We start from the raw sequence: 19,227 nt of genomic DNA, 5'->3' as shown, positions 1-19,227 counted from the left end.
GGCAGAACTTCAGGGGGAACTTTGGGTGGGCAAGAGCAGGCAGCAGGGAAAGGGGGGCAAAAGAGACTTGGAGGAGGCAGCGTCTAACCCCTTCCCTTTCTCTCTCCAGTTTTATGAGACCCCACTTCAGTCCCTCTATGGTCAGTGCTGTCCTCCATAGAACAACAGAGGAAGATCTGGGGAGCGCAGAGGAGGACAAAGAGGTATGTCCTCTGCTTTAAGTTCTCTTTGCACAGCTCTTTCTTCTTCCCACACTCTTACAAAATTTAACCCAGCAGCACTCAACCTCTCTTCTCTCTTTTCCCACAGGAACTGAAGAGGCCATTCCAGAGCCTGCTGGGGGGTCTCCTCGTAGAAGCCCCCAATACTAGCACCCTTCTCCAGTTGCTTACCGTAAGTATCCTGATAGCACCAGGAGTGGTTTTAGGGTTTCCCCCTGTCCCTTACCCAACTAACTGTCCCATTTCTTTCATCCCGCAGGACCTCTGATATTACGCCCTTTTGGGGAGTGAAGACCAAAGGAAATTAGCGGCCAGCAGTATATCCCTGCTGCTGGCCCTTTCACGAAGATTCCCAAACCTGCGAGTAAGTATTTTGCCTTCCTGTATTCAGTTCTTTGGTTGCTTCCATCCTTCCTGGGTGGGGCTGCTTCTCTTACACCCATCCAGGGTGGGGTTCATAGTGTCAACTGACTCATATTTGTCTTTCCTCTGCAGAACACAGTAATTCGGCCGGAGCTGGCTTGTTTCAGGAATAATCGGAAAGAAGGTAAGCCCCACACCTTGGGGACAGTGAACTCCCTGTCCCTTGTTTGCCCAAGACACACCTCCCAGGTCTTCTTGCTGGGAGTCCTGCAGGACCTGCTCCCTGCCTGGCAGGCCTTCCCCACCTGGCCTGGGAGGGCAGCACCCAGACTGACTCCAGCTACAAAAAGCGCAGAGGGCTGAACATGTTTTTTTTCTCTTTTTCATTCTTTTCCATCCAGATGACATCATCATCAAAGAGTTATGATTTTCCTCCCTGAAGGAATTGCTGCTCTATTTGGACATCTCAACTGGCCAAAGACTGGCAGAAGAAGAGGCGCTGAGAATCAGGAGGGGGGCAGATGATTTAACCAGCCATGAAATATGGGCTGAGATTGGGCAGAACAAGAAAGAAATAAAGAATCCATGACGGACGGTCATCTAATCTCTGCTTTAAAGCCTTCAAGGAAGGAGAGTCCATCACCTTCCAGGGGAGTCCATTCCTCTGTTGAACAATGTTCAGTCGGAATCTCCTTTGTTGTATCCTGAAGTCATTTGTTCGAGTCCTACCTTCCAGAGCAGGAGAAAAAAAGCTCGCTGCATCTTCCAAGTGACAATGGCTCTCTCTGGTGTCACTGGATCAAGCTGATCCATTTTCTTGCATTACATAAACTAAATAGTTTGTAATGGATTTTGAATAAACGTGCAATAAATTGTTACTGAATGTCATTGTGTTATTGTCTTCCATTGATCTGGACACTTTTCTGTTGTTGCCGCCTAAAATAGCATGAGCATTGTTTGCTGCTGCATCACTCTCGGGTTGACTCATGTTAAGCTTGTGGTCCACTAAGACCTCTAGATCTGTTTCCCTAGCAAACCAGGTATCCCTCATCTTATATTGGTGCAGCTGGTTCTTCCTGCGAAAGTGCAAAACCTTAGATTAGTCCCTATTGGATTTCTTTTTGTTTTTGGTCATTTATGATTAAGTTATTAGGGGGGGAATGGAATTAGGAGTCATTTTAATCAAAGGAATTAAGGCAATTTATACAGATCAAACTGCAAGCCTGATTGTAAATAATGCCATTACGGGAAAAATGTAAGGTATAAAAGGGGACAAGGCAAGGAGCCCCCTATTATTGCTTCAATCTATATCAGCCCTAGAGGTGTTGGTGTGGAGGATAAGAAATAATTCTGAGATAAAGGGGATATGGGTGGGCCAACGGAATTATAAGATAAAAGCCTTTGCGGGTGATGTGGTGTTTTCTGTAGAAGAACCATTGACAAGTGTATCTAAGTTACCGGAGGAAAGAAGGAAATATGGAGACATTGCAGGTCTTAAAACAACTAAAACTAAGGTTTTAGTGAAAAATATGGATGCATAGGCAAAAGAAGATTGGCAGATGGCCAGTGGGCTGACAACTGAGAAAAAGGTGAAGTATCTGGAAATATGGTTAATAGCGAAAAACTCCAATATATTTCAAGATAATTATGTAAAGGCATGTAAAGATATAATAAAAAATCTTGAGTTATGGGGAAGCATGAAACTCCCTCTAATTGGAAGAATTTTGGTTATAAAAATGAATATTTTGCCTAAAACACTATTTTTATTTCTAACCGCTCCAACAGTAGGCAGAACAAGATGCTTCAAAGAATGGCAAAAATATATTTGTAGGTTTGTCTAGCAAGGGAAGAAACCGAGAATTAAATAAAAAAATTAATAGATATATTTAATTTTTCTAAAAGTATTTTTAACAAGAAATGTGTTGTACCACTAATTAAAGGGTGGGGTGGTTTCTTTTTTAAAAGGAAGTAGCACCAGCTGGTAAAGTAAAAGTTAAGATGGACTGAGGGGCAATAGGTCAATATGTCAATATGTCATTGGATGTGTCATAACTAAATCCACTCACTCCTTTTTTAAAATAAAAAAATTAAAAATGGAAGCGTGGTTTTAAGACTGCTTATGCCTGCAAAGAGTTTTGTCTTGGCAAGGAATGTCTTAGGCATGCCAGCACTCAAAAATTCAAGCTCCTCCTTGTTGTATAACACAATTCATTGATTTTTAGAGAAGATGGACTGCTCCTCTTGCCATTGCTCTGTCTGGAACAGATGATCAGATTTGTTTCATAGAAGCATCTGCCCAGATAGTGAGAGCTGCAGAGATCTCAGAACCTGATAAATCGTCTTGAACGGCAGTCTTACGAAGTTACATTGAAGGAAGCAGGTGTGTTTAACCTGGAGATAAGAAGACTGAAGATCTCATGGAAGGTTCAAAAGGTTGACTGAAAGAACAGCAGATAAGGAAGTTGTCACGTTATCTCACCATGATAGGACTGGACAGAATATGTTTAAATAGCAGTGTGGGGCAACCCTTTGGCTTTAAGGCACCTGAGGCAGAAAATCTAAAGATGCCACTTTGAAAAGCTATTGAATATGCAGGCACAGCCATCAGGAAATGCTTCAGCTCAAGTTAAAATGAATGGGGGCTGTGCAAGAGCCAATATATTTCTCCTTGTCTCCACTTTTAGCTTAACCTGCTTCAGGATGACTTGGACTGCAAGATTATGGGGGGTTATATACATTTCTCCACCAAAAACCTTTTTCTTTTCCTAATCTGACCAGACAATAAGTAGGGTGTAGCTTAACAGAAAAGTTCCTGTTTAAACTTGTGAAACTCACTGCAGTTCCATAAACCAGCATTTCCTCAGTTAGTTCTGTTATTTGCCAGGTTGCACAGTTGCACCACCAAAGCTTCCCCATTTATTTTTGACTTCTTCAAAACGAACGCTGATCATGAAAACCCAAGAGTCTGACAGGTTGGGGTCCTTCCAGTTCCAAAAATCTCCCCCCCCCAACTTTTTGCAGCATTTATCTGAGTCAAAACAGAAAGTTTGTGAATGTCCTTCCCCCTTTTAAAGCTATATACAGTGTGGAACTATTCAGAGTCCAAACTGTTCCTATTTTCTGGTGCCTGTCCCCTCTCAATTTTCTATACGTTTATTAGCTGCTGTTTAAAATTCAATATTTTCCCCAACGGCTTAAAACATCTAAAACTATGAAGAACCATATAAAATATAAAACAACTGCAACCACAACAGCAAGACCTTTCAATTCTTTCTACAGCATTCATCCCTTTCAGTGTTAGGAAAGCAATTCAACCGCCTCACTGAAAGCAATCCTGATTATTATTTTTTAAAAAAAATATTTTTTGAGCCGACCTAAATGATAGCAAGGAGAAGGCTAATTCTTTACCAATTGTCTACCACTGAAAAGGTCATGCCCCTTATAATTGTCAGCCTGTCCTTCATCATTACTAAAGCACTGCACACAGATAGGGAGATATCCCTGACTGTAAAAGGACACTCTGAGAGCACTCCCAGATTGTCACAATTTTGGGGTGGGATTCAATCACATGATGACACTTTCACCTTGCCCCATAGCTGATTGTGAGGTTTTACGCAACAAACCTGCTTCCCCAATAGACCAGACTTTTTTCTGATGTGGAAAATGTAGGACAATGCTTGCTTTGACACAATGGAACCTCTTCTTCTTCTTCTTTGGTGACCACTTGTAGCCGAGTAAGGTTGTCTTCCATAAACACAGTTTTAACAGTGAGTACGTAAGTGATTGTGGAGGCCAGTTCTGGATCCACACGTCCTTCCACAGTGGAGACATAGGTTTCCGGGCAGAAGTTGATCACGGTGATGGTTTGCCAAACATGACTTCCTCTTAGCACATTTCTCCCTTTGTCCTGAGCATCTTCAAAGTCCATGGCACCTTTGGTAAAAGCTGTTCTCCAACTGGAGCGCTCCCAAGCCAGTGTTTCCGAGTTGTCGGTGTTTATACTACATTTTTTTAAAGATTTGCCTTGAGAGAGTCTTTCAACCTCTTTTGTTGACCACCGGCATTACGCTTTCCATTTTTAAGTTCCGAATAGAGTAGTTGCTTTGGAAGACAATAATCAGGCATCTGCACAACAAGACCAGTCCAATGAAATTGATGTTGAAGAATCATTGCTTCAACACTGGTGATCTTTGCTTCTTCCAGTACACTGGCATTAGTTCACCTGTCTTCCCAAGTGATGTGTAAAATTTTTTGGAGACACACGTTGATGGAAATTTTCCAATAGACCAGACTTTTTTCTGACACGGAAAATGTAGGATAATGCTTGCTTTGACACAATGGTATCTAATCTCCCTGCAATCAAATCAGGTTGTATGTTCAATAAAGAGATAATCTGGAAGGACCCTCAGTCGCTGTTTGCCTAACTATGCATTGGGAAGTAGCCCTTTGAGTTTGTACCTCTCCTTCCATAATTCAGGTGAATGAGAAGATGAGCCTGCTGGGTTGAAGAAAGATACAAATCCTCTTCATCTTTAATCCAGCTGCCACATTTCTTGCCCCAGTGTCATGTTCTGTTATTGTAAGAGTCATAATAAGGGATTATTTACATTTTTTTTTCTCGGGTTAGAACACCAATTACTCATCTCTTTTCAAGGACAGGGATTTTCTATTAAGATGCAGAAAGAAAACTGCTGTTGAAAAAGTAATGTGGCACATCAAACCAGCCTTTTGTGAGCATCACCGCACTCCTCTGGTGCTGGGAATGTAGTCTTGCCACAGAGAGCCACAAGTTTCCTCTTCCTACAGACACATTGCAAACTTGAAAGCCCTTCCCTCTAAACTTAAGTTTGTAAAAGTCCAGCCTGGTTTTGCAGCCACAAATGTCTTCACAACCAAATGAACACGATCGTATTTATTACGCCAGTCTTTTTACCATCCTGGACTGTAAGGAGTTAATCTGTGCTCTGCTCTGTGCCAAAGTGAAAGAAGGTAAAGAAGCAAATTGTTCTATTTTCTAATCCCAACGCTGGCCTCTCTGTGTGTTTTTCCCATTTCAGCTGAAAAAGAAGACACCTGTTAGCTCTGTAAATATCATCAGCCATCTAAGATTAGAGTTCCAGAAGCCTCCCCCCCCCCAGTAAGTGCATGATAAATATTTTGCTTCAAAATCATTTCAAGTGCACTTGCAGGTGCTTGGTATTGATTAGAGTAATTTGAAGCAGCATAGCTAAACTCAACCCATCGCCACCTCTGAGACGTGAATTTCTGTTTACTCTCCCTCCAATTCACTCCTACCGCCAGTCAGAGAAGCGCTGTACACACAACATTAGCCACTTATCCTGTATCTCTCCTGCCTTTTCTTATGAAATCCTGACTTTTGATACGTCACCCTCCCCCAATTGAATTGAATTGAAAGAAACAACGACATACCTATGTTTTAAGCCAATAATGTGTACAAAGCCATCGAAGCAGAATGAGCCAAATTGAACTGTCTATAAACAATGAATCATGGGTGTAGCCAGGAATTTTTTTGTGGGGGGAGCTAGGACTGAGCTACCTGATTGATGAGTTTGCAGAAGCCACACGTATTGCTCAGGCAGGTTGCCAGTTGCGTCGCTAGATTGCACCATGCCATCATCCAAGTGACCTCAGCGAACATTTCAGTTTCAAATATTATGCTTATTTCTACTTTAAGTTAAGTCTTTTTATTTATTTACTTGATTTGGGGGCACCTGCCCCCCCTGCCCTCTGGCTACATCCCTGCAATGAATACCACCAGGAGGGAAATGGTGACGTGGTGTTTGCGCGTTCGTTTTAAAATGTCTGTACAGGGGGGAGAGGAAGAGTTAAAATGTAGACAGAGGCAGAGCCTACCTGTTTATAAAAGGGCTTAGCCCAAGGTTTGGGTGTGGGCGGTTGGTTGGTTTTAGTGGGTTGGTTGGGAAAGGCAGTTGGAAAAGCAGTTGGCTGCCATTTGGAACTAGAGAGACAGTTAGTGCAGTTGGTTCTTGTGTGAGGGTGTTAACTCTTGCCCTCCTACTAAGTGTATATTGGGTATGTGGCAGGCCGGCCTATCAAGGGGAGGTAGAAGAGATAAAGACAGAATAAAATAAGACTAAGAAGGTAAAGAGTAACGACGTTTGGAATGCAGTTAAAGTTTGTTTGTGTCTGCAATAAACTGCACTCTTCTTTGTTAACTTGAGAATCTGACTGAGACTAAGTGATTTACTGGGGAAGACCTAGTTGGTGGGAGTGGATTAATGGTGTACGGATCAATAGTCCGTGAGACGACCGGGGGCTCCATACGAACGCCACAGGTGCCAATCTATCCAAACCCACAAGCAGTATCTGGAGCCACAACTCTTGGCACCCCCAACTTTTATCAGTGCATCTCTTAACATTTCATATATTTCCAAAACTGACTGTGTAATATTGCTTCCCTTCTTCTTTAGACAGGCTTGCCGATGTTTCAGGCTACTTTCCTGTTTCTGATGATGGAGGGTCTATCCAGTGGTACCTAACTGGTTGACAATGGGTCAAAACAATTGTATTTGACTCCTAGTGGGCCTTACCTAATTTTAATCACCTTTCATCGACAAAGAGAATAAATTGTGGCCCCCCCCCCCAAGGCATGCATGTATGTGAGTCCATGTTTTAAAATGACCTTTCTGTTTGAAACCTGTCTGCCTCACCCTGGCCTGAGAGAATAGGTTTCACAAGTGTGAACTGCTCTACCTAGATAGGGATGTCTTGATTATGGCGCTTGATCTCCAGCCATGAATGGCTTGGGTTATTCTCTGGCATAGATCATGGATGCAGCACCTGCTGGCCTCCAGATGTTGTTAGACCACAGTTCCTCTCACCTTTGGAGTCAAACAATATTTGGTTTCTCATCTCTGCTGTAAGATTTTCCAAACCTAGTCAGGGGCGTAGTGTGGGTTGCCAGGGCCACACAGAGGTGAGGAGGGGGGAGGGAAGGAAATGGATGTGGTACGCAGCCTAACAGTGTCCGTGTCACCCAGAGATCACAGCCACAAATATAAGAAAAGAAAAGTCATTCTGTTTTCTAGAGAGGTCACTTCCTGGTTCACATTTTCAATGGAGCTCAGCAATGGAAGTGCACAGCTGTACTGAGGGAGTCCTGGGTGTTGAAATTCTGCACCCCTAACCATTTTGCATGCTATGCCACTGAACCCCGGGAATGTGCATCTTAAAGAGCAGGAGGGATTGAGGCTGAAGTCGTCTCAGCTTGTTGGATGCACATGGCACGATAACTGACCGAGGGTGCCCCAAACTCCTGGATGTTATCTTTTCTCGTTTTCCTTCAGAGAGGGAAGAATTCAGAAACAGCAATTGCAGTTTGCCTTTGCTTTAGCAACTTAAGATTCAAGCCGCTAGGGGCTCCCCTTTCCTTGTAAGAAAAACCCAACAGCTTCCAAAACAAAGGGATTTAGGATGGGGGGGCGGTAATCTTAAATCTGCAATGGGTGATACTTGAGCGCAAACAAGGAAGGGAGCATAGCGTTTGTGGGTAGAGTTTGTGGGGCCATGAAAGAAACTGATGGCATTTAAAAAACAACAACTGTGCATAGGAAACATGTGTCAGAATGTTGCATTTATCATGTTGCCCCTGAAACTTGTTGGAAGAAATAATGCTTAAAAAAAAAAAGCGTGTGTGGAGAACTATACTCCATACTTACAGATGAATTGATTGCATTTATGGTTATATTTTTAGTTTTATATTTAATTGATTGTATGTGGCCTAGGGTGTTTGTAACAAGGCACCTAATAAATGTTAATAAGTAACTATATATTGTCCTTCTTTGCTGAGAGTGATCTCGAAGGGATATTTGTGTGTTGGGGTGTGTGTGAGAGGTGGGGTGGCCTAATGACATTCAGCCTTTTCAAGTCTATGAAAAGAAATGGCAGGCAATACTTGGCTGTTTGCTTTCAGGTATTTGTTATTCATTCCGAAATGGCAAGCTGGAAGTTCACAGCAGTGTTTGTATGAAGCTCCAAGCTGTCCGCTCGCACCATAAATAGGTTCTCCCATCAGGGGAGAGAGGGAGGCATCTATTTCCAGTGAAACCACTTAGTTCCAGAGGCAGCATCTCTAAACGCTGCATCTCGCTCTACTTAATAGTCTCTTACGTCAATAGAAATGACAGCAAAAGATGACAAAGAGATTAAGACTGTTTTATGTAACTGAATGGTTGAGGGAGCAGGGGCTGTAATCTATCTATCTATACATGCATGCATGCATGCATGCAAACATACAGTACATACATACATACATACATACATACATAAATAACATGCACACAACCCATGATGATAGCAGTGCATTTTTGGGAAACTGAATCACTTTGTTGCTCAGTCAAAACTTTTTCTGAATATTCTATTTAAACTTTATTTTTATTTTTACATGTATCTACAAAACTTCCATTCAACAGGACATACCAATAAAATACAGCAGCACGGAAGATTCTGGAAATTTGCAAAATGAAATTAATATGTAGAGAACAATATCCTTTTTAAAATTTTTCTTGAGGTAGCTCCCCCCCCCAATCCCACTTCTTATAAAAGAATATTCAAATAAAGATTTGGAGGTAAAAGTTGCAGTACGTAAGTTTCTTAAAATTTCCTCTGATTCATCTTACCTTTCCCATGACCACTGCCTGTTTCCAAGTCCGGCAGGTGGTAACAGTATTCACACATTCCCTCTTTGGGCTTTATATTTATAGTGTAAGAGAACATGCGCATTAGGAATGGTGCTGGCTGAGCTCTTCTCCCTTGCGCACAGATATCTGAAGGGAAGGATCCTTCCTGGCTACTGTCTTCCAGGCAATCTAGAACCCTGAACCATTGAGGTTCCAGATCAGATGGAAGACTGTGCACATAAAGCTCAGTGCTCCCTTCAGACATGCACAGAACATCCATGGAGACCAGGGAAAAGGGGCTATTCAGCACAGCCTGAATTTTAAGTATAATGCAGAGGCTATAGGTTTACTAGGTTGCTATAGGTTTACTACTAGTTGTGTGTCTAGAAACTTAAGGGCTCACCTAGCCAAAACAGAGCAGTTTAAATTTCAGTGATTTCAATGGAAGATATTTAAGCCCCCGCTTCACTCCCTTATTGAAAGCAATGGGAGACTGCCTTGTTGCCTTAGAGCTCATTAATACATTACAATCAGCTGTCTGTTTGCAGATTTAGCATCAGGCACAAGCAGTCTGTGCATGTGAGGATTGGAAGGTAGGAATATAAGCGATATTGTGCAGGTTTTCTGTGGCAGCCGGTGTTGTAATATTTAGTTTCTGCAGCTGGAGTGAGAGGCTTAAGTACTGCTAACAGCTCCTTCTGGGGCAAATGGCAGCCTGGGTAAAATCTTCAGCAAGAAACCAACATGGGGTCCTGATCCACAATGGGTATGTGATCCAGATGACTGTTTTTCTTCAAACTAAATGTGGCTAGCTTAAGTGCTTATTGTAACAAACAGTTTAGTGAACTGTCCCAGTTGGAGTTGGCCCCATTGGAATTGCATAATGTACACAAAAAGAATAATGGGTGTGTTGAAATTGGGGGGGGAGGGTGACATATTTCAACCATGAATACAATACAGTGGTACCTCAGATTAAGTACTTAATTCGTTCCGGAGGTCCGTTCTTAACCTGAAACTGCTCTTAACCTGAAGCACCACTTTAGCTAATGGGGCCTGCTGCTGCGCCGCCACAGCATGATTTTTGTTCTCATCCTGAAGCAAAGTTCTTAACCTGAGGTACTATTTCTGGGTTAGTGGGGTCTGTAACCTGAAGCGTATGTAACCTGAGGTACCACCGTATCTCTAAGTTTGACTTTGTGTTTTCCCAGCTGATCACGACAGGATCACCATGGAATGGGGTTAAAGTGAATGTGCTCTGTCTAGCAGTGGCGTAGCGTGGGGGGTGCAGGGGGGGCGGCCGCACCGGGTGCAACATCTGGGGGTTAGGGTTAGGGGGCGCAAATCCATGGGTTAGGGGGCGCAAATCCACGGGTTAGGGGGCGCAAATTACTTGCCTTGCCCCGGGTGCTGACAACCCACGCTACGCCACTGCTGTCTAGTGCCGAGTTCCAGCATAATCAGTGGGTACAGGAATCTCACCATTATTAACAAAAAGAAGAACTTCCACTCTGATCTCAGGTGGTTATGATGAAAGAAAACAGCACTTTTTTTAAAAAAAAGGAAAGTGCCGGGTCTTAGCCCTGCAGTGCCTCCTGTAAGGGAGACTTGGTCCTTATTTATGGAGAGGCACTTTGTACATGCTCATATCAGCTTTGTATCTCTCTTCCGTTCCATCTTTCTTTCTTGGCCAAAGTGGGCAGGGAGCTGTGCTAAATGGGCGTGGCCAAAGCAGAAGGGGTGGGGCTACAGGACCACGATCAATAATCCTCACAGCAGTGGCTGTTCATGCCTCTTGTAGATTCCAGCATTGGTTGAATGTCTTATTTTTCAGGAGAGCTTTCGGAGCCTGTTGTTGCTAATGTGCTGATTGTTCTTTGTTTTGATACCTGCCTTTTAGTTTTATGGGTTTTTACATTTTGCTATCGTATTGACTTTATGATTGGTGGCTTTTATTCTCTTTATGGATCGTATGCTATTTTGAGTGCCTTTTGGCAGAAAATGCAACTGAAAAGTCCGGTAATATAAATGAAAGCATGTTGTTTATGTGCAATACTGGGTCTAGGAGAAGGTTGCAACCTGGAGCTCTTGTTTCTGCCTCTCTTGTGAGGTAGGATTCTTTAAAGACACCTTGGGGTTTTCAGGTGCAGGTAATGCCCCAACCATGAATGTTATTTTACCTTTGTATGAACACATGGACAATCCAAACTCATGGTTATATAATGGGAAAGCGACTAACCTAGGTTAGGTCTCCTGCCTAGCAATTCAGTAGCATTGGACAAAATGGAAAAGACCCTTGTTGTTCAACTTCAGATTTATATTTGCAATACTTGCTAAGGATCCAATAATGGTAGGTTGTATTGCAATACAAGTAGGAAACAAAATTCTACAGTGAATGCTTAGATCCTAAAACCATTTTCCCATAGGTTACAGACATGATTGCAGTCAGCTTCTCTGTTTACACGAGCAGAGGTTTAATTGGAGAACTTTTTCTGTTACTTCTCACAACACTTCAGTTTAACAACAACTATGTCCAAAATCACTCTGGTTTTATGTAGTGACTCTCGGGGTGTGCGTGCGTGTGTGTCTGCAAACAAGGATCCGGTCAGATAAGATTCTGACAGTATTATGGTTTGCATGCACACACTGCTGGATCAGAGATAGCCAGAGATAGATGAGTCTTTTGTGCAATGCAGCAGATAGACCTTTTTACGTTCTTATGAAACACTTAGAGCATTGCTGAGTTTATGGAAGTAGCTCTTAAGAGCTGTAGAGATGAGGGGCTTCTATTCCTCTTCATCCTTCTCCTGGATACTCTGTAGCCCTGTTCAGGTATTAGGATTCTGTATTGGCGGCATCTGGCTGCAGACTCCACCACCCTGATGGTGTGAAGGGGGCTTGCACATGCGTTGACTTGAACATGCTCACAAGCCTCTTCAAGATCAGGAACCTTATGAAATCAAGGTTCCCTTTCAGAGGGAGGTTTGTAAGTGCGACTGGAGGAGAAATTTAATTCTGTTCACAATTAGAGGTAGACCTACCTAATCCAGTTTCTGAAACAATACTCAAACCAAAACACAGCTGTTCTTCGAAACTCACACTTCTCCAAGTTGAAGGCTGACCTTTAAAGCCCTAAACGGCCCTGGTCCAGTATAGCTGAAGGAACATCTCCACCCCCATTGTTCACTGAGGACACTGAGGTCCTCCTCCGAGGGTCTTCTGCTGGTTCCCTCACTGTGAGAAGCAAAGTTATGGGGAAGCAGGCAGAGGGCCTTCTCGGTAGTGGCACCTGCCCTGTGGAACCCCCTCCCATTAGATGTCAAGGGGATAAAGAACTACATAACTCTTAGAAGACATCTGAAGGCAGCCCTGTTTAGGGAAGTTTTAAATGTTTGATCATGTTTTTTAATATTCTGCTGGGAGCTGCCCAGAACGGTTGGAGAAACCCAGCCAGATGGGTGATGTATAAATAATAAAATTATTATTATTGTTATTATTATTATTATTATTATTATTATTATTATTATTATTATTACTACTACTACTACTACTACTACTACTACTACAAAAATGAATATACTAGAGCAGGCTTGTCCAACTTCCCAGAGAATGCGATCTACTCCCACTATAAAAAACTGGCAGTGATCTACCACTGGATTGACCAGATCTACCTGTTGGTCATCCCTGCACTAGAGTAAAGTGATCATCTTGGTTGCCCTCCTCTGCACACGTTCCAGCTTGTTAATATCCTTCCTGAGTTGTCGTGCCCAGAATTGGAGACACACAACATCACCCAGTCATCCCCCTGAGCATTGCCTAGGATGCCATTGTCCTCGATGGTCACTTTTGGGAGAGTTCTTGTCTTCTCTCCTGCCATTAAAGCATTTCAAATTGTTTAATCCATGCTACAATGTAGAGTACAGTACCCAGTGCAACTGCATACCCTAATCTAAAAATACCACCCCCCCACTCTAACCTTTGTGATTTTTTTTTTTTGGGGGGGGGGCATAAAATAGAATCTGTATTGTTGGCCAATGATGATTTCTCTCTCCATATTCTTTGGCTCCGTAAACGGGAACTGAGACTCTTGCTATGAGCTAGTGTGGTTCTTTAGTTCAGTACTTTAATTTTTTAACTCTTTTTGCCACATTGGCCCTGATATGTGGGGGGCTCAATACCCCACTGAACAAGGTGCCTCCTAACTCTGTTAACATTTAAAAGTAACTCCAGTTAAATTGATGCAAACCAATGGCAACATAGCAGGCATTCAAAATGCAAAATAACTTGGTTTTCCTCCACCCCCTCCCACAAGATGTCTCTTCTGTGGAAACTTTATTGTACATAATGAATTTTACCAGAGTTACGTGTCCCTGTATATATCTCCTCCTCTGGGGAAAGGCTTGCTGGAAATATAAATTAGCTTTCTGAGTACAGAGGTGGGCCATTTGTGGTGCTCTGAAGGATATTCTGGGAATGTTCCGCCCAGGGAGCTGTACCTCATTGGAATGTGTGAATAATTTGACTTGATTAAGATAATTGGAATGAAAGTGGGAGATGCTGAGCCAGGGATGGGAAACTGGAAGCGACAATTGTTTGGAGGTGCTTATTGTGAGATGAGGAAGGGATAGCACAACTGATCTTACAGGGCACAGCTCTTTAGATGGTGAAGTACGTATATCACATCAGATGGTCTTATGGGCTCCAGTTTTTAGATGACAGTATGCATTATTTCGTTCCCTTCAGAATGTGGTAAGCCAGGCAGACCTCACAGAACTCTAGCCCAATGGTTGCCATTAACCTGATTTGAACTGATTTTATAATGAACTGATTTTAGAATGTTGTATCATTTACTGTTGTTAGCCGCTCTGAGCCCGGCTTCGGCTGGGGAGGGCTGGATATAAATAAATTATTATTATTATTATTATTATTAGCCGCCTCCTGCTCACTCAGCTGTTGAGGTACTGGATTTCGCCCCCAAAGGCAATGGCAACCAATTTTATTTTGAGAGACTCTTAAACGTCATCTCACTAAATGTCTGTCTGTCTCCTCCTCCTAAAATTTGTCATGCCAACAATAGCCATAAATAGGTTATCTTTCGAGTGTGCCATTTTTCTTTCTTTCTGCAAGCAAGTTTGAGCAAGGGGAATTGGAGTCTTGAAAATTCCACCCCTTTGGTTTCAGTTCTATGTGCAAGAATAAGCAGTGGAAGATTGCAGTCTGTGAAGTACCCACAAGATTGTGCAAAAAGAAAATGTGTTTGAGTCTCACTTTGCAATAGTGCTTAATTAGTATTTTTTTTTAATGGAATACAAAGAAACAGTACCTTCTCTCTCTCTCTCTCTCTCTCTCTCTCTCTCTCTCTCTCTCTCTCTCTCTCTCTCTCTTCTAAAAACCCCCAGTTGTTAACCCTGTGCAGAATCTCACCAGTTGTTAATCAATTGCCATTTCCCACTGTTCCCATTTTCACTGCAGATCAAAAGCCTGAGGCACAATTAGTTTATGTGCAAAGCACACTGGAACTCTGGATTTAAAACCACATTGTATCCTTTGTTGCCCCCCAGCATGAAAAATGTATTGCTATACTGGAACACTGATGTGTTAAAACTAAGGCTTACCACCACAACAAAGGACAGTTGATTGGTGAACTCTGTAAAAACTGTTAGCCTTAGAGAATTATAGAATCATAGAATTGGAAGAGACCACAAGGGCCATCGAGTCCAACCCCCTGCCAAGCAGGAAACACCATCAGAGCACTCCTGACATATGGTTGTCAAGCCTCTGCTTAAAGACCTCCAAAGAATTACACATTCTCTTCATCTCTTTCCTTTCCCCCCTGTATCCCATACAAAACAGCATCTTGGATTGTCATTTTTGCTACTCTATTTGCTTTCTGATTCAAAGTACCTATATTGACTGTGCCACTGAACCTCATAAAATGCCCAGTTCCCTGTGGTTATTTTTTCCCCTGCAGAGTCTCTGCATTAAATTTCTGCCTGTTTCCACACTTTCGCCATTTCCTCTCATACTTTATCCTAGCTCACTGTTCCCAAAGGCATAATTCGGCCATGTTTAAGACCCACTGCAAGTGTCATAAATGCCTTGGAAATATCCTCCTTCATCTACTGCAGGCTTGGGAAAGTTCTGTGGGACTGCAGTGTTAGGAATCACAGAACTGTAGAGGTGGGAGGGACCTCAAGAGTTATCTAGTCCAACCCTCTGCAATGCCGGAAACACAGCTAAAAAATACCTGCCAGATGGCCAATTAACCTCTGCTTAAAAACCTCCATAGAATGAGAGTCCACTACCTTCTGCTCCTGTTGGACTCTAATTTATGTCAACCACTGCCAGCTTGGTCAATGATTTGAGATGATGGAACATCTGAAGATCTCCAGGTCTACTATGATGTGATCTCTGAGGGCTGCCTTCACAAACCACTTGGAAGCTGGAGCTGATTCAGAATGTGGCTGAGCAGTTGTTAACTATGACAAGCTCCATCTCTCCAAGAGCTGAATTCTGAATACAAATGGTGGCGATAGGGAGACTATGGGTTGGCCCTTGCCTTCATGCCTGGTTGATGAGCTTCTTGGAAGCACCTGGTGAGCAAGCATTGGAACCTGCTGACCCTGAGAACTAGACTCTCATCTAATCTATTGGACCAATAAAAGAAGAGCTTTTCAGTAGTTGCATTCTCACTGCACAAGTCCCAGAGAACCCACCTTGCTCCTTCCCCAATGGGCTTGAGGAGGCTTCTAAAAGTGTTTGCGCTTCATAGGGATCATGAGCCATCATTTGGATTTTGCTTCTTGAGTTTTGTTGCCATTTTAATGGTGTAATAGTAAAGGTAAAGGCGCCCCTGACCATTAGGTCCACTCGCGGACGACTTTGGGGTTGCGGCGCTCATCTCACTTTATTGGCTGAGGGAGCCGGCATGACTAAGCCACTTCTGGCGAACCAGAGCAGCGCACGGAAACGCCATTTACCTTCCCGCCGTACCCGTACCTATTTATCTACTTGCAGTTTTTGCGGTGCTTTCGAACTGCTAGGTTGGCAGGAACAGGGACCGAGCAACGGGAGCTCACCCCGTCGCGGGGATTCAAACCGCCGACCTTCTGATCGGCAAGCCCTAGGCTCTGTGGTTTAACTCACAGCGCCACCCACGTCCTCAATGGTGTAATAGTGGGCCTCTATTTGAGATTTGCTTCGGGAGTGTTCTTGGATCCGAAAAACCCAATACCGATTCAGTCTTTTAAATTTTATTGCAGTGGTTCAGCATACCTAATTAGAAGTATTTCCCATTAAATTCTACTTGCAATGCGTATAGGACTGAAGTTGTGTTTTATTTTGCTGCTTCTATGTGGTTTCAGTTTTTAATTTTTGTTGTTGTTAAATTGGAAAAGCGGCTCTTACATTCTAATCAATTGAATAAGCATCTATTAATTAATGGTTAGCTTCTTTTCAATATCCTCCTTCCTGTGTTAGTTGCATAAATATAGCTCAATTAAATGTAATGCCCTTATTTTGACTCTTCCTCCACCCCATTAAAAGTCAGAAAACATCCTTTGTAGTATTTCATCTGCTACCTGCATAGAATGTTAATAGGGTAGCCAGTTGTTTGTTTTTCTCAAAGGGTTTTTGAACATCTCTATAAGAAATCTGTCAGTACAATCCTATACAGCACCACTGAATTCAATGTAGCTGACTCTCAGCTAATTATTACTATTCTTAATTGGATTTCTTACCTGCCCTTCTTAAACCAGTAACAACAATAAAATACAGTATTAAAATCACTTAAAATCAAAATATAGGACTGCAGCTTAAGACTCAGACATGTAGCAATTTATATTTTGTCCACTATTCATATCAATGCCAGGAAAAACTTCTGTTTCAGTATCACGCTGCTGCTGAAGGCACGGCAGCAGTTGGGGCCGGCCCTGCTATTAGGCAGGGTTAAGTCACTGCCTCAGGCCTCAGAGCCATTGCCCTTCATTAGAAATGGGAGCTAGGTGTGTCCTAGGCCTGTCATATACCTCCTAAACTAGCCGGCTGCACTGGAGGACACTATTCCACTGACAGTGTTGAAGGACGATTAAACTGTCAGCCCAGGGGGGGAGACACCCCCAAAATAGTCCCTATGGCTATAGAGAAGTGAAACACTGAAAAGCTTGGCCGGGAGAAGGGACATGTGCAGGCGCATGGAGGAGGCAGCTGGCTGCAATCATGTGCACAGCACCAGCCAGTGTGGGATGGGTGTATCAGCTGGGTATTTAAGGTGAAATTCTTGCCCCCTAAGAGGAGCAGTCCATGCTGCAACTCTTTGTTGCAGGTCCCACTTGCTTATATAGACTGCTAGGCGGTTGTGGTATGGTACACACAGTTTGGGCTGGGTGTTAGGCTCATGCACCTCCGCCCACTATGAACAATGCCTCTAATGATAATAGAGGTCAATTAACTTAAGCACTTGTGACCACAAGAAGGAGCTTGTGGGAAATGGCTCCTTGCCTGAGAACTGCCCATCTTTTTCTCACTGCAAATGGAGAACAGGACTTGGGCTAATTCAAAAAGGCCCCTACTTATTTAAGTTGCACTTTGCATTGTCGCTTATGTGGGCAACAAGGAATTGTACTCACGCCCAAGGCTTGCTCCTGTGCCACCAGTGTACAGTCTGGCTCTATGGCGGCATCCCATACTTGGGCCAGGCTCAGGTGTGCAGATACAAATCCGTCCTATGCTACTTAAATAAAGAAGGATGAGACCTGCAGAAGCAGTCCTATGAGCACATTTACAAACACTGCAAACTTTTATACTGGAAGTGAGATTACACCTAACTTCCTGTGTAGGAGAGGTGAAATATAATGCTTAAGGCTGCAACCCAGTGTTTGAAATTAGCCAGGGGCCAGGTACATTTTGCACCAGGATACCAGACATTTGGGACGCAGGTGGCGCTGTGGGTTAAACCACAGAACCTAGGACTTGCCGATCAGAAGGTCGGCGGTTCGAATCCCCGCGACGGGGTGAGCTCCCGTTGCTCGGTCCCTGCTCCTGCCAACCTAGCAGTTTGAAAGCACATCAAAGTGCAAGTAGATAAATAGGTACCGCTCTGGCGGGAAGGTAAACGGCGTTTCCGTGCACTGCTCTGATTCGCCAGAAGCAGCTTAGTCATGCTGGCCGCATGACCCAGAAGCTGTACGCTGGCTCCCTTGGCCAATAAAGTGAGATGAGCGCCACAACCCGAGAGTTGGTCACGACTGGACCTAATGGTCAGGGGTCCCTTTACCTTACCAAACACTTGCGACCAGGTGAAGATTCCTGGGCGCCAGGATGGCACCTGACATCTCTGCCATCTGGAGGTGCATGCCTTGGCAGCATTGGATCTTTACTCTTTTCACACTAACATAACCCATCCTGTAGAATTCTGTCAGTTATATTTTATCTGCACAATCGGAATGAATTTCAGGAACCAAATGCTTTTTCTGTGCAGCCTGAGCAGGAGTTTACAGCTATTTGTTGTAGCTTGTCTTCACTTACCCCAGTCTACTGCCCTGCTCACAGTTGTGAAGAATATCCCTAGGTTATGAATGGTCCATGTCGCCATTAAGAAAAAGAGGTCGGAATAGGCCAATATATATGTGGACTGTCCCTGGATCAAGTGATTTATAATAATAATAATTTATTATTTATACCCTACCCATCTGGCTGGGTTTCCCCAGCCTCGCTTCTTTCTTCTTCAAGTTCTCAAAGTTCTTAACCTAGCTCAAGGTTGTCATCTGAACTAGCTCAATGTTTTACTGATAATTGCAGTCAGACCATCATTTGAAAAATCGGACTTTAAAGCTGTCTTGCCCCCAAATGGCAACTAGACATTCAATTTTGGTGACTGTAACCTCGGATTAAGGAGTCATTTGTCTCCTAGATTATATATCTGAGTTTCTAACACTGCTGCAACATTCTATACACTGTTACCTAGGAGGAAGTCCTGCTGGACTGAA

General features: G+C 43.2%; 1 protein-coding gene and 1 long non-coding RNA gene across 7 annotated transcripts in view; one reads left to right on the top strand and one right to left on the bottom strand.

The window, feature by feature from the left end:
* The window catches only part of LOC308589400 (uncharacterized protein), a 256,421-nt gene that overhangs the window by 1,923 nt on the left and 235,271 nt on the right, over positions 1 to 19,227 (top strand). For 2 of the 6 annotated variants that reach the window (XM_081198616.1, XM_081198611.1), the window contains 5 exons: positions 110 to 203; positions 310 to 393; positions 481 to 585; positions 717 to 768; positions 986 to 4,594. In XM_081198616.1, the coding sequence (XP_081054742.1) occupies positions 110 to 203; positions 310 to 393; positions 481 to 489 (187 nt within the window). In that variant the 3' untranslated portion in view covers positions 490 to 585; positions 717 to 768; positions 986 to 4,594. The other 4 variants (XM_081198613.1, XM_081198612.1, XM_081198615.1 and 1 more) reach the window with 4 other exon arrangements.
* LOC308589455 lies at positions 5,482 to 7,493 on the bottom strand. Its single transcript, XR_014009273.1, has 2 exons — positions 6,459 to 7,493; positions 5,482 to 5,641 (listed from the first exon to the last, which is right to left on the bottom strand). It is a non-coding gene; the product is annotated as an uncharacterized lncRNA (long non-coding RNA).

This window comes from Podarcis bocagei (genome assembly GCF_964188305.1).
Source record: "Podarcis bocagei genome assembly, chromosome: 6".
NCBI classification, from domain to species: Eukaryota; Metazoa; Chordata; class Lepidosauria; order Squamata; family Lacertidae; genus Podarcis; species Podarcis bocagei.
The sequence above is the reverse complement of the archived record's forward strand: the minus strand, read 5'-3'. Positions and strand labels throughout refer to the sequence as shown.